Source organism: Antennarius striatus, chromosome 7 (genome assembly GCF_040054535.1).
Source record: "Antennarius striatus isolate MH-2024 chromosome 7, ASM4005453v1, whole genome shotgun sequence".
Taxonomy (NCBI): domain Eukaryota; kingdom Metazoa; phylum Chordata; class Actinopteri; order Lophiiformes; family Antennariidae; genus Antennarius; species Antennarius striatus.
In genome coordinates, this window is record NC_090782.1 from 21331122 (window position 1) to 21346864 (window position 15743).

A 15743-nucleotide genomic window follows, 5' to 3' on the forward strand; every position below is an offset into this window, starting at 1 on the left:
CTTTATCCCCCCCTTGACTAATTTACAAAAAAAAAACCCCAAAAAACAACCGTTTCTGTCTGTGTGGCTTTATCCTCCGTGTTGCCTTTCAGACGCTATTATTAGACGTTATTATTATAATTGAGAAACTGGAGTGTGGTTTTTTTTTTGTGGCAGCGTGAGTAAATTATAGCGCCCCCCTCAGTGCTCCATGTGAACGGTGCATTACGTCTCAGCTGGTTCTACAATGTCGTTTGTCTTTGCATGACTTTTAACTGTAGCCCCTAATTCTAAAATATTTATCATCAGACTAAATTAGAGCACAGGGCTGTAATGATTTTTCATGGCCGATGGGTAGCTCATAATGAAGCATAAATCTGCATATCCTGTGAAATTATTATAATTATATTACAATAAGAAATTTCCATGTGACAGGAGCCATACTGTCATTTTATGCCTATAGGCTGTTCTTCCCAAATTACAACTAAAAACCAACTGATTGTATTGATCGTATAAACTCACTGCACACAAAACATTGTGGGAATTCAAAGCGAGCTTCAAGATAAATGAATGATTGGTTTTTATGGAAGGTTTTTTTCCGGTTCTGTTTTGTCACCTTCGACCCTGGTAACCGCTGTGTTGTCAAGTTTAAAGCTGCAGCTGTAAAATACGAGCAAAGCCACGCTGTGTCGCGTTCAGAGTGGTTTTTCCTGTAGTAGACATGCACCAGTAGGAGGTTGGACATTAAAAAAAATAAGTAAATAAATACTGTGAGAACCATGCATATCGCTTTTGATGATCCAAAAGTGGAATCCCATTGGGATTGGGATTTAAAATAAAAACACTCCCTGTAAATAATGAGACAAAAGAACGGTCAATCGCAGATGTACCCTACCCGACATTTACCAGTTGATTAGTGCACCAACGACCATCATCAACAGCCATCTATCGTCCAGTTAACCACTGGTTTCCAGTAACGTCCTGCACAAGGGTGATTCAGAGAGTCAAGATAATTCCCTCAGAGGCAAACCTTTATCTACATGTTGGCTATTTGAAACAAGTATTCCACTTTGTGGCGCACACAAACTGGCTCTGGTCCGCACACGGACTGAGTCTCAGCTTGAAGTGTTTACCTTACGTGTTCTTGCCTGTAATTTCTGTGCCTGTGAGTTCATAAATATACATAACAACAGTTAGAAGTGTTTAGAATTTGGACTTAGATATTTGTGTGAGTCTGCTGGTGTTTGTCTTGTTGGATTTCTGTGTGTGTCTGTGTGCGTCACTGTGTCTCAGGCTGTGAGTTTGGTTTGTTATAAAGAGGAGACAGAGCAGGAGCTCAATAAGTCTATACAACTATAATTATCATGTCAGCGTCTCCATGTGTGGGAGGGACACACAACTACGAAACACATTTTAGCACCGAGCGTTTGGTATGTGTGAGTGTCTTTAGTACTGGTTGAGCATCTTTTAGCTGGGATGACAGCCAGACATCAGCTTCTGGCAGCTTTCCTGAGGAATCTTAGCCCATTCCTCACAGGGGGGGGGGGGGCATGCATCCAGTTCTGGGATATTCCTGGGTTTATGAGCTGCAATCTCTTTCTTCACATCCAATCAGGAATTTTCTGAGGCAAGGCCATTCCAGAATGATAATGGAGTTCTTCAAGCCTCGGCGGATTTTGAGGTCTGTTGGGATCAATGTCCTGTTTTCTTCTTGGAGTTCTTGTTGCTTGATGGAAGTCACTTGATCACCTATGGCAGGGATCCAGTGAATGAGGTATCAAAGTTCCTCCAGAGACCACCTAGCAATCATCATGATTATTATAGCATCCCAAAACTTGTGCATCTGATCCAGTTGAGTTTTTGTTGCTTTTTTAGTTAAGGTCTAAATAGAAAAACCTACTCTAAAATGAGCTTATGAACTTTGACTCAATGTTTTAACATCTGATTTGCAAATGTGGGTTCTTAAGAGGGATGTAGTTTAGGTAGGGGGGGTTTGAATAATTTTGAAACTGCAGCAAGTATATTTTGAAAGTCAAATCTCTTGCATTCAGCTCTTCAAACAGCTCTTGAATGATTTGGTTACTGATAAATAGTATACTTTGTCAATAAATCCAGTATACAAAGTGGATTTAATCATTTTGCTTCCAACTGCATAACAATCTTTTGATATCCTCAATATATATTCAATGCATATCTCTCAGTTGGGCAATGCCATTAAAGCACATTATGCCAGATGCTTCACTGCTCTCCAGAAAGCGTGGCTATAATCACAACAATCACTTCCTCTTATACAGATTCCCGTCATCTTTTCTTCTTAGGTTCCTGTAAACGATGTCATCTTTGCCTCAGGTAATCGAACCGTGAGGTAGACAGTGTGTAGATTGTCAGCAAGTCTCCACAAAGCGTCAACACGTCAACGCAACAAGATACCCCAGTATGTCATTAAGAAAACACTATGGTGTATAGCAAGTTTTAATTACCGTAGCTGTGTGAGCGAAACCTTTTTCTCCTCATCATGAGTGTATCCAAACACAGATACACAATCTGTAGAACAACAGCTATGCTTTGGTTAATTTGGTTACTTTGATTAAACTGTACAGACTGTATGTACTGTAATACATCCTCAAACTGTCAGACCCCCTTCCCTTCCTTAACCTACCCCGTCCTACCCTACCCTACCCTTACCCTCCCTTCACCTCTCTTACTTAACCTACCCTACCCTTCCTTTTCCTTCCCTTCCCTCCCCTTTCCTTCCTTCCCCTACCCTACCCTACCATTCCCTACCCTACCCTACCCTACCCTTCCCTTCTCTTCCCTACCATTCCCTTCTCTTCCCTACCATTCCCTTCCCTTCCCTACCATTCCCTTCCCCTCCCTACCATTCCCTTCCGTTCCCTACCCTTCCCTTCCCTTTCCTTTCCTTTCCTTTCCTTTCCTTTCCTTCCCTTCCCTTCCCTTCCCTTCCCTACCCTACCCTACCCTTCCCTTCCCTTCCCTTCCCTTCCCTACCATTCCCTTCCCCTCCCTACCATTCCCTTCCGTTCCCTACCCTTCCCTTTCCTTTCCTTTCCTTCCCTTCCCTTCCCTTCCCTTCCCTTCCCTTCCCTTCCCTTCCCTTCCCTTCCCTTCCCTTCCCTTCCCTTCCCTTCCCTTCCCTACCCTTCCCTTCCCTTCCCTTCCCTTCCCTTCCCTTCCCTTTCCTTCCCTTCCCTACCCTTCCCTTCCCTTCCCTACCCTACCCTTCCCTTCCCTACCCTTCCCTATCATTGTAGCTCTGAACAGTTCCGGTTTGTGCAGTTCTTCGATGCGTCACACTCACCATACCCTGGGCGGCGATGAGTGCAGCCAGGGTGCTTCTCCCTGAGGTGCCAGGAGTGCAGACAGACAGACGGACCTCCTGTCCTCCCACTGTTGTCCGGTCCATCTCGACCAGCACAGCCTCTGCCTGCTCAGCGCTCTCATACTCCACCACACCGAAGCCTCGGACCGGGCTGCCCTCATCCTGAGCAAGCTGGGAGACGGATAAAAGAGATCAGTGTTACGTTATGACGCTAACCTCTCAATGACGTGTGTAGAATTTCAAAATTTATGTTGATAGTTTTGTAGCACAGGATTAAATTTAAGTACAAATTGTGTGACAAGTCATTATTGAACTCAAAGCGAAGAAATAAGTAAGGAAAAAGAAAAAAATGCTATATCACATTCATCTCACCAATATTCTCTCCGTTGTGTCTTTTTATTTTTAGGCATAAAGAGTTAGTAAAAGCTTGGAAGTTTTCAAAGTCAGAGTCCCGAGCACCTAGTGAAATAATTGGTATTGATAAACTCTCAGCATAAACACAGTGAAATGTTGCCCTTTTGAGCTTCAAGGGAAGAAAAATGTCCTTTATTGAACAATTTACCAATAAAACGTATGCTTCTGCAGTTTTTGCTCTAGGACATGTTTACTTAAACAACCACGGTTTCTCAACTTCATTTTTCTTCCCATGCAGATCTGTAGTTTGTGTGTTCTTAGAGCGTAGAATGACCACGTTATAGATTCTTATTATTGTAGCTTACGTTACTTCCCCCATGTGATTTGTGTTCCTGCTGGACCAGATAGTTAACAGACATTTCCCTAAAATACGGTGCACCATCCCATCCTAGACCTCCATCAGTGCCACCCACATGTTCCCTCCCTTTTGATCATTCTGACAAACTACTGGGCCTCTGTTATCTCCTCACAGCCAAGCCTTTCCATGTTTGAATCTGAGGCTTTCAAGAGGAAGATTCATGCTTTCCTAAAGACCTGCCTCGGCTTACGTTTGGAAGGTTAAGTGCACCGGGGACCCTTAACTACCCTCAGGTGTGAGCGTGATTGTCTGTCAGTGCTGAGATAACTCCTGCTACATGCAGCGTGCCTGATAGGATCCTTCTCCTACAGGATAAGCAGATATTAGGGCCATATCGGCTCATGCATAGACGCTGAGTAATCAGTTTGGTGTTTGTCTGGAGGCTTTTAGTTGTAAGCTGTAAAGAAACACCAGAACCATCTGCAATCCTTAAAATCAGTCATTTGGGACCAGAATCTTTGCAGGTACAGATAACAGACAGATGGATTACCTTGAGTACCCCACTGGGAATGTCTGGGAGCAAGAGGACTTTTACTGTGGAGGTACACGGCAATGCCAATGACACTAACCCTACACAAAACATGATATAAAGCACCACGGCCACTGTTATATTACTAGATCCTGGCAAACTACAGTATCTTAGTTAACATATTTAATTAAGTCACATTAAAACCTGATGCCTTTACCCATTTTCTCCCTTCAGGCTTAGTTATCTGGGGGGGGGGAAGAAAAACGAATTCAGCACCAGAGGCATTAATGCAAAGAGCTCTGTTAACAGAGTCAATGAGTTTAAGAGGCTTTGTTTTCAATATGCAAGGAGAACGAAGCTCTCCCTGGTAATTGTAATGATTTAATATGAGCTGTGTACTCCTCAACAGAAGCTCTCCACATTCCTCACCAGGGAGGGCATCAGGCCTGAAAACTTAATTCTCTTTATTGCATCATTTAATAAATCGGGTCAAAAGAAGCTCCAGCAAACAGCCTCTGTTCTCGGAATCAGGTTTTTGCTGCATCTCAGAAAAGTTGAACCATCTTTCCAGAAGATATAAAAATATGTAAAATGTAAAATGCACTCTTGGCCAGTGCAGGCTAACTACAGTATGTAGCCAGAGTTACCATGGTGATGCACCAGAGATGTCACTGTAAAGCTGTGTGCATGTGTGTGTGTGTGTGTGTGTGTATGTGAGTGGTCAGCGGTGAATGTAGGGTTTGGAAGTTGCCAGAAATCTTGAATGCGAGACTAACGGCAAGACCCGAATCATACGGGTCTGCTTCTAAAGTTTTTCCTGATGTTGTAGAAGAATTCACCATAAAACTAGAACACCAAGTTTTATGCTTCCAAATGATGCAACATCTGATTCTGCTTAACTAGTTGAAAAAGGAGCCAGTGTGACATCATCAAGCCTCCCCGTCCAGTACGGATAGCACTGCTGACCAGAAACACTAATTCTAAAGAAGATGGACGTCTCTGTCAAGAGGGTTCAGTCATTTCCAACGGACGAAACGAAGCCACATAAAGCAGGCGGGCAAGTAGCTTAAAGCTAATGGATGATAATGGATAATGTCAATGGCTAAGGGCTAATGGCTAATGGCTTATGGTAAGACCCAACCACTTGAACTACTGTTGATCGTGGCTGCAGTCGATTAAAATTGATAAATTCCATTCCATGAGTGCAGGATCTCTGAAGCAGCAGCCACAAAGCGTTTGAATCTACTTGTTCTATAGTTGCCTTTACTCTAAATCACTTTTCTAAATTATTTTTTATCTGCTACAGTCTATCGTTTTCAAGGTGTTCAAGAGGACGTGTTTTGAAAGAGGTTTCCCATTATCTTTGTTGACTTATCCTTTAAATATCAGAGGATTGCTCTTTTTAGGCCGGTTGATGTCTTCGCATTACTTGGTTTATCCAATCAGAAGCCTGAAATATCAAAAAAAAAATTCTGTCAATTATTAAAGTTGAACAGAAGCTACTTTTTAATCAGTTATTGACTGTTTCAGTCCTAATTGATCCAGTTATATATTAGAGTTCTTTAATTTCATTCATTTTCTAGAACCGCTTCTTCAGCTATCACGGGGTGCTGGAGCCTATCCCACCCGACTCGAGGCGTGAGTTAGGGTACACTCTGGGCGCAACGCCAGTGCACCAAGGTGCCATATGGAGACAAACACACATAAACACACACACACACACACACACACACACACACACACACACACACTCACACCTACGGGCAATTTTGCATGTGCGTGTTTTTGGAGAACATGCAAACTCCACACAGAGCGGGACTCGAACCGGGAACCACCTTGCTGTGCAGTGACAGCGCTACCCACCGCGTCTCTATAGTGCCCCTTATATTAAGGGTACTTTAGAAAAATAAGTTCCAGGGTGTGATTTCTATTTGCATTTAATCATTAGAAAAACAACTTTGCAATCACACTTGAATACAGGCTATGATTTCTTCCTTTTTACTGTAATCTTTGCCTGGTTCTCATCAGAACCCAGCCAATATTGGTCCTTCCTTCCACCCTCCCTCCCTCCTCTCCGTCTGCTGCTCCCTCAGGTCAGAATAGCGGGTGGATGGGGAGGGAAGGAGAGAGGAAAACAGATGCATGTGTGGAGGAGTAGGTCGATGGGCTATTATCATCAGCATACATTAAGCAAACTGTATGGAAATGACCTGAACCACTCTGCCTCCTGAGATATGAATGGATTGATAAATAGAGGAATGGGAAGGTGAGGAGGGGACGGAGAGAAATGGAAGAGAAGAGGAAAGGACGGAGCATATGTGATGGATGAGGCTGACGGATGATATGAGCCAGAAAAACGGAAGGAAAAAAACTCGCTAATCGTTATTTTTGCGTGCAGACACGACAAATAAGAGCAGAGCAGAAGTGGGTAAACTGCAAAACATACATTATATATTAAATTGGATTCAAATTGGATTGTGTGCAAATGGCATCGGAGCCATCATCAACTATGTGTGGGTGTGCATGCGTGAGTAATGATGTGAAAACAGAGCGAAGTCTCTCTCCACTCAAAATGTTGCCAAACTGCTCTCGCGCCACATAAAATATTCAATCATTATTCAGATCTGCACAAACAATTTATGTAAATCTAAAGCAGACATGTGCCTCCTGTATGAGCGCCTTGTATATGTCAGCTGTCGTTTGGTTCTCCGTCTGTCGCTTTCATGCTTGTGTCCAAAAATACAAATAATGGCTTTTTTTTTTTTTTTTGCTGCTTTTTTTTTTTTTTTATCCAGACAGGGAGGTTTGGGTATCAGTTTGGTTCTTCTTCTTTTTTTAGTGCATTCCATGCAGCTCCTGACTGATTGTGAGCTCCTTCCTGGTTGTCTCCGTCTAAGCCTTGTTGTCTTCTATTGTCCTTTCTGGTATAGTGTGTGTGTTTGTAATTTTATTTTTCACTTCACCCCCTGTGATTTCCTGTGTTCTCCCTTGCAACTTCCTCTTGTTCCAGCCTGGTCATCCTCCTGAGCTCCTTGTGCATTTTACACATCTGTTGCGTTTGCCTGCCGTCTGGCTTTCCATCTGTTTTTGCCTGCCTTTTTCTTGGACTTACTGACCCTGAACTACACTCTTCTGTCTCCTGTGCTTCTTCATTTTGGGTTTTGTATTCTGGCCTTAACATTAAGGTAGAATCTGCAAAACAGTGTAATGTAAGCCAGATGGAAAGCCAACGGCGTGCAAATAAATTCTCCTTTCTTCACGAATTTTGGACAGTGACGATCAACCACCGGGCATTATTATATAAAACAGTCTCGACAGGCTGAGGGAAACTCGTTTAACCTGCTTCATTCATCACAACAGAAGAAGCCCAACCATCAGGCGGTGGGGAGGATGAGCTGAAGAGATCTACAATATGAGGAAGACCTACTTTTTGCATGTTTCTGTCAGAAGACATAACAATGACGTTATGAATGGCATTTATTTAACATGAGTAAAGGTAACCTTTAAATGTCAGCAGGACTGTTTCAGTCGGTGGAGGTCAGAGGGACCAGAGACGAAGACTGAACGCAAAGCCAGCAGAAACTTTATACGATACGTTTTTTAGCAGTGGATTTATGTAGAGTGTGTGTTTCTGTGTGTGTGTGTGCGTGTGTGTGTGTGTCTCTGTTTCTGTGTGTGTCGCTTTGAGACCAAAGACGCTAAGGTAGCTATCCCTGTATCTGACAGCTCTTGACCCAGAGTCATGGTCCCCAGCCAGTCACTCAATCAAAGACCGGGTGGAACACGCCTGTCAGTTTCTCTGTGTGTGTGTGTGTGTGTGTGTGTGTGTGTGTGTGTGTGTGTGTGTGTGTGTGTGTGTGTGTTGCCACATCAGCTGTCTAAGCTGAGTGGCGAGGTCATGACAACCCTGTCACAGCCGTCTGTGACAAAAGGTATCGGTTTGTCACAGTCATGAGCTGAACTACAAAAGATCTGCGTGTAGAGAGCCGGACGGGTTCAACCACGGAGGATGTGCACTCATGTGTCTGTACATGAGAGAAAGGAAAGACAAGAAAGAAAAAAAAATGTAAAAAGATAAATAATTAGGTTTAAGATTGGGTGACACGTTTCTACAAAATCACCAAAGTGACGGGATAATGGCGTTAAGCATCTAGGACCGACTTTTATTAGCTATTTCAGTGTTGATGACTGTCAAATTCGATGATCTTACACCGACATCATCAACATACATCAAAGTTAGCATCTGCGGCATTTTGAGTGAAACCACCGACATTTTCAAACAGCAGGATAAAGCCGGTAATATTTCAGATCACATCCTGGCATTAGCCAGGCTGGATCCATAAACGTGTTCCAGCTAGCTCACTTAACAAAACAGATCTTTCACATTAGCAGGTAATGAGTAATTAAACCTGTCAGATGAATGCAGGGAGAGCGAAAAGTATATTATAGAGATGTCATACGGTATAATATTTCATTCTGAACCGCAGCAGAAAAGGAGAACACAGTTGAAATTAATGAACAACTTCTTCAAATTCGTGCTCCAAAGCATTACTTGTGAAAATGCAGATGCGTTACAGTACATCCCACCACAAATACGAATCCTTTCATTTCGTTTGGCGCTGAGAGAAAACATTCACCGGGTTGTGTTTTGTGATTAAAATGACATCTTTGCTTCTCAGTTATGTTACGGCTGTGAATTTTTTTTTTTTAATCTTCACCAGTAAGATTGTATTTTAAACCAGAACACAGCTTCAGTTCATTATCTGTGCTCTGTCTTAATTTGCACTGTAGGCCTATAAGGGGTGGAGGTTATCCCTTGAACAAACCATCTCTATCTGTGTGTAGTGTGTGTGTGTGTGTGTGTGTGTGTGTGCAAATACACCAACAATATTCTGACTGTAGCTCCCTTCACCGTCGCCCTCCTTCCCTCCCTCCTCCTCTCCATCCTCTCTCTAATAGGTCTGACATTCTCATCAGCATCCTCCCTCCTTCCTGTCTCCATCCCGCTGTCCTTTTTCCTCTAAATGGACAGTCGTTACCGCCTCCCTCCGTCTCTCCTGGTGGACTCAAGCTGAAGTACCACCCGGAGGGGCCCCCGGTCGTGCGTGTGAAGAATTACAGCGCCGTGGGCCGAGGCCGTGGGTTAAGAGCACTCCGATCAGAAGAGAAAGTGAAAACAGGGCTACCTGGGAGCGTGCAGGAAGAAAGGATTTATGTAAGGCATGCTATAGGAGATGATCTGAGACAGATTAATATGCAGCAAGCAAAGAAGGCCAACTTCTTTCTGCAGAAAGCGTCTTTGTGGTGGAATACAAACAAACTCGCAGTAAATACAATAAACTGAAAAACTGGGTTCTTCTGTCGCTTCTGCAACCTCTTCCCTGATGGACTGTTCCATTAGCTTTGTGTGTGTTCTTGTCGCGCATACATTTTGAAGTACATTGTTACACACACACACACACACACACACATTGTATGCTCAGCCATAGGTCAAAGCCTGCTGGCTCTGCTGCAGCGAAGCAACATGAGCTAAACACCCACAAAGCATCATGGGACCTGGATGATGTAGGTGTATCGATTTTTACGTGGGAGTGGGGCAGAGAGGGGAGGAGCTAAAACTGGAATTCCGCGACTGATACCCGCTGAATGATGTTTAAACGGGCATTGTGGGGGTGGAGTGGATGTAATGGGGCAGGGTGGTGTGTAACACAGCTGAACTGTGGGAGGGAGGGGGGAAAAAAAAACAAAACAAAACAAGAGCTGAGTGGGAGGGAGCGAGGGAGGCGGGGAGGGAGGGAGGGGAAGTGTGGGTGTCACAGCAGCCACTCTTCACCATGGTAACGGTTGTTTGATGATACCACGAGCCTTGCCGACAGGGACGCAGACCCCTGAATTTCCTGTCATCACCTCCACTGATAAGAGCGTCTGCGGTTTCTTGACTAGATTTTTTTAGATTACTATTATTATTTATGCCTGATTCGTGTTTGTGTGATCTGATCTGTTGTCACGTTTGCTGTCAGATTTTTAGTCTCCCCCTTTTCTTTTTTTTAACCAAACCCATTCAACACTGACCTGGCAGAAGACGGGTTTGTAAGTTTCGGAGAAGAGCTGGTTCAGTTCTTCGGAGTCGCAGAGCTCCAGCGGCAGTCGGTTCACACACAGACACTTGGAGTGCAGGTTCTCCTCTTGGCTCAGCTGGTTGACATCCATCCACTGCACCATCAGCGAGTTATCGCCCTGCACAAATAAGGAAATGAACAATCCCATTTTTAAACACAACGACCTGGCATCGCAGCCACGCTTTTGCTCGCGTAACCTCCAAACCTTTTGCATTCATCAGGAAGGAATATTATGAACAAAGAATAAAGTAGATTTTAAATGTATTCATTATCTCGGCTCTTAAAATGCCTGTCTTCCCTCTTGAACTGCACCTCCATTTACAGGTTACACCAGTTTCACTGCTCTTCAGAAATGCAAGGTCAGACAAACTGTTTACTGTTGTATACTGATTTCGGTGCACTACGATCAAATGGAAGAGGTTTGCTTTTAAATCTCCTTTAAAACTAAAAATGTCTTCAACAGCAGCTTTACATTTCTGCTTTTGTGAACTGGAGCCAAACTCCACTTGTAGAACCTGTACTTTTCAGGATTATCTGCTTTCGAACCCCAAGGGATATTTTCCACCAGCATGAGAAAAATCTTCTGTAGCTGTGAACAAATTTTTTCTTATAAACACATTAATAGTTCACGCTCCGGAGACAAACCCATTCCTAAATCTCCCTTCTCACTTCTTTTGTGGTGGGAGATCATTTGACTAAGTAATGATACCATGACAGTTTGATAATACTCTTGAAGCCACAATAATATAGTTTATTTCTAAAAGCATCATGAAATAATCAAACATCACATACCAGCTGTCGGCCCAGCAGCTCAGAACGCGCTCGCGAAGCCGAGTCCTTCTTCATGTATTCAACGAACCCGTATCCTTTGGAGTGTCCCGTCAACTCGCTGTAGACCAAGAAGGAGCGCTCGATGTTTCCATAGGCTCGTACCAGCTCCTCAAACTGCTGGGCGGTGAAGGTGTGGGGCAGGTTGGTGAGGCAGAGCAGCGAGTCGGTGGGCTGCAGGGTGACGTTGATCAAGCGCCCCCGGACAGTGCTGTGGTGGAGGGAGCGGATGGCATCCTGAGCCTGGTCCCCGTTCAGCAAAGTCACAAAGGCTGGAGGAGGGGACATTATGGAGACAGCGACGAGAGGGAAAACGACAGACGAAGAAAAGAACACAAAGAAATGGGCAGACGTGAATGGGCCGGGACGAGTGAGAAGACGCACACGAACATATGTTTAAAGCAGACAGTCAAAAACAGGCAGAAAGCGGGACGAGAATGGAGACGCACAGTTAAAAAATACATGCAAAAAACAAGTCACAAAAGCAAAAATAATAGTATTAACAATGATAATAATAATAATAATAATAATATAAAATCATAAAAAAAATTTGGGCACCAACAACGAAAATCACAGACAGTCATAAAGACAGAGAGAGACAGACAGACAGACAGACAGACAGACAGATACATAGAGAGAAAGACAACACATTAGAAAACTGATAGAGCCACTAAGCAAAGGGGAATCCACTGCAACACACACACAAAAACACAACTCATTTAAAATCCTGACTGGTGTGTCGCTCACAGAAATATATTCCTAATGAGTTCAGGTACTGTCGTATTTCTAAATGAAGTACTGACGGTAATTTAAATGTGAGACCTTAAGAAAAATGTTGGGCTGCTTTTCAGGCCAGTGATACGTGTCGGTGATGTTTTATGTTAAGATACAATCCAGTCAGCAAAGCCCTGCAAAGATGTTCCATTAGGCTTCCCTGTGATACCTAGATCCGTGGTAAAAATACAATCCTTAAGAGACCATTAAAGCACCATAAAATCTGCTATTAGGCTGACAGGGAATGTATAGAAACCCAGTGTGTGTGTGTGAGAGAGAGAGAGAAAAGAACTGAAAGATGAAAAAATGTACTAAACAGATGAGGAGTTGGGGATTGAAGATTAACAAAGGGATTTAAAACGATCACTAACAAGATTCATCTGAAGATGGAACCTTGCGTCACTAATAACATATCCTCCATCCCTTTTGGCAAGGCTTGGATGAAGGTCACAGAGAAGATGATCGATCACCAGAATCACCTTGAAATCATGTTTCCATGATAAAAAAAATAAAAAAAAGTAAAACATTTTGAGGAAAATCAAAATATTAAAAATTTGTATTGGGAGTATAGGTTGAGAGAGATCTGCTGCGGATAAGATGACCACTGTTCAAATCACCTTAAATAACTTGTTTCCATGGAAACCGCCTCTGTCATTTGTTTGTGTTGGGAGGGTAAGAGAATGACAAAACTCAATCTCAACAAGTAGAAAAAAACACTCTCAACACTGATCTACGAAAGGTCAACCAGTTCAAAATGTACACAGGACTGAGGAGGTGGAGCCACCGGACACCACGACCCAAGAAATCGATCGCTTTATATCACAGGTAAATATGGATAGAAAGGTAAACAAGAGCACCCATCACTACCCTGATAAACTAATTTTGGAACCACTGAGGGCTTCCTTTGTCCCAAACATGAACTGTAACTGTGAAATGCCGCTCTCAGAAGGTATTACTGAGAAAGTTCTACAGAAAATTTTTTTATTAACTTTGCCAGGAGCCAATAGAGTTCAGGTGAAGTTATGTGATCATCCATGTTTGTTTGTGCACAAGATATCCAGAAGATATTACATGATTTTGATGAAATTTGGAGAAAGGTTGGGACGAGAGCCGAGAAAAGTGCTGATTAGATTGAGGGAGTGATCCACATCTGGATGCTGGTCTAATTTCTGATAAGAGATAAGACTGCAAGACATTTCACTACATGAATAGTTTATTTTTGTATTTATTTCTACTTTTTCTCATTTTAAAGCAAATCACTATGAAAAACTTAAATATAGATTACATTTAGAATTGAAGGTTTAATAACTGATTATTTAAAATCTTCTACCAACATCAATTAAAACCCAAAAAAGACAAATATTCTTGAACAAAAATGACAAAAAACGAAACATCAATCAATATTGGCAGAAAGGAGTCATTTTGTTATGTGCGCTTATTGGAAAATATTCTTATATAAGCTCTTTAGCTGCTTACAGGTCTTAAGTCATCACAAAAATTAAGAACAAACCAGTAACAAAAGTAAAATCACAAAAATGAAAACAGAAAGTTGAATGCGGGCATTTAATTATTCAAATGAAAACACAGGCAGCTGGTGTCTCTGCCAGTCATCAGAAGGAGCAACAGCCAGAAAAAAGTCACAACAAGTGATTTTTGGTGCTAAAAAATGCTGCATCAATAACAAAGAGTGCAAACTATGACTACTCAGTTGTAGCTGGGGGACATCAATGTGGAAACAGCATAATAAAATTCAGTTTAATGTACATACCCAGCACCAAAATCACAACAAAATGTTAGTTCCAGGCACTTTATAAGAAGAGAAGATCTAAACCGACTTTTTATCCTCCACAAATCCAAGACAAATCTCCATGAACACCTGAGATGGGGGCCAGGAAAAACTTCCTTTTAACAGGCAGAAACCTTGGGAAAGATCCAAGGCTCCAGGTCGGAGAGGGTCTGGATGAAAATGTTAAAGATCGATAATATTTTTCCTTTTCAAGAGAAAGAATAGCAGGCCAAGCAAAATAAAAATATTTAGGCACTGACGTTTTATGTTCCATCAATGTGTGCGCAATTACATCTAAATTCGGATCATCATCCAGATCTAGAATGGAAAATCATCTTTTTTATTAAAATGCTCCAAAACATTCAGTGATGAACACATTATTCCAAACACTAGCAGTGGGTTTTCCACACGGTATACCCACGCTAACTCATGACGACGGCGTTGGCGGCGGCCGATGCTCTCTGAGTGCTTTCGAGTTTGACAATGAATCACATACAGAGCAGAAATAAGATACGGAGGTGGCTTAAAAGCATCTGTAATGCAGGATACCTCGACTGGCCTGCGCACAATCACCCCCCCCCCACACTTTCTTCCACATACCAATCCGTCTCTCAAAATAGAAATAGACATTGTCAGTACGAAACAAAGCGCATGTCTCCCGTATATACGCGCAAGCATCTATATCTGAGAAGGACTTGCCAAAAAAATGTTGACATGAGCTGAATTTGGGAGGTCTGCCCCGGAGGCGTCTTCATTTTTAAAGAGAACGATCGATGCAGGAAGATCCAATGGAAGGTCAGGATAGCCTGGATCTATCTCTCTCTCCCCCTACCTCATCTGTAGGTTTATTGATTGCGTTGTATAGCCTGCTTTATGTCTTTTCATACCACCATATTCTTCTCCGCCCATTGTATTTCTTCATATCTCTTGGCTTTATGCCCGTCCATCCTTTTGCTCTCTCTCTCGATACTCCTCTCAAGTCTTTTCTATTTCCACTTCAATGTGCCTCTGCCTGTCTTCAGATACCGCCTCCAACCAAATCAATTACCTCAAAGCCCATCTAATACATGCACACACTCACACACTCTGTAATGTATCTCTTACACTAAGCTGAGAGTCTAATCTGGTTTTAACCCGCTAAGCACGCTACCTAATATTAGGCATTACGTGGAGATGGAGGGGAATACGGTTTGGGTTTTACACTGAGGCTCTCTCTATTGTCTCTAATGATACGGCGCTGCCAACAAATGAGGGGCTGACGCCAAATCCCGTTCAATAGGTCTCCAGCGGTGAAATGCACCATCTAAGAAACTCCTGAACAGCTTGCAAAATAATCTAATAGTTCACGGCCTTGCAATCATCGAGTGGCTACCGAGCAAACTTTGAAAATAATTGTACAAAAAATAGCAATGTTTTAATTATGGGTCTCCGCTTCTGAACATGTTGATTATCCTCTATGTTCCTATGCGGAGTGTGTAGGGGGGGTAAAGCTATGGAATGAAAAGAAATCCAACGTTGAAATCACCTCGAAGGCAGCAATCCCGCTGACACGTTCCCTGTTGAAGGAGCTAATTATAAACAGGGGAGTTGCAAACGACAAGACGGACCCCTGAAACTCGAGGGGCTGGTCCTCACGCTGAGTGGAAGGTGGTCCTGCTGTTTCATCTCAGCCTCCT

The 15743-nt window shown here is 42.8% G+C and overlaps 1 protein-coding gene across 1 annotated transcript in view; it reads right to left on the reverse strand.

Annotated features, from left to right (window-relative positions):
• Positions 1-15743, reverse strand: part of raver2 (ribonucleoprotein, PTB-binding 2) — a 53713-nt gene that overhangs the window by 13465 nt on the left and 24505 nt on the right. The window contains exons 3-5 of the mRNA XM_068319936.1: positions 11472-11779; positions 10633-10797; positions 3299-3490 (exon numbers count right to left, since the gene is read on the reverse strand). Coding sequence (XP_068176037.1) covers positions 3299-3490; positions 10633-10797; positions 11472-11779 — 665 coding nt within the window. The remainder of the gene's footprint in view (positions 1-3298; positions 3491-10632; positions 10798-11471; positions 11780-15743) is intronic.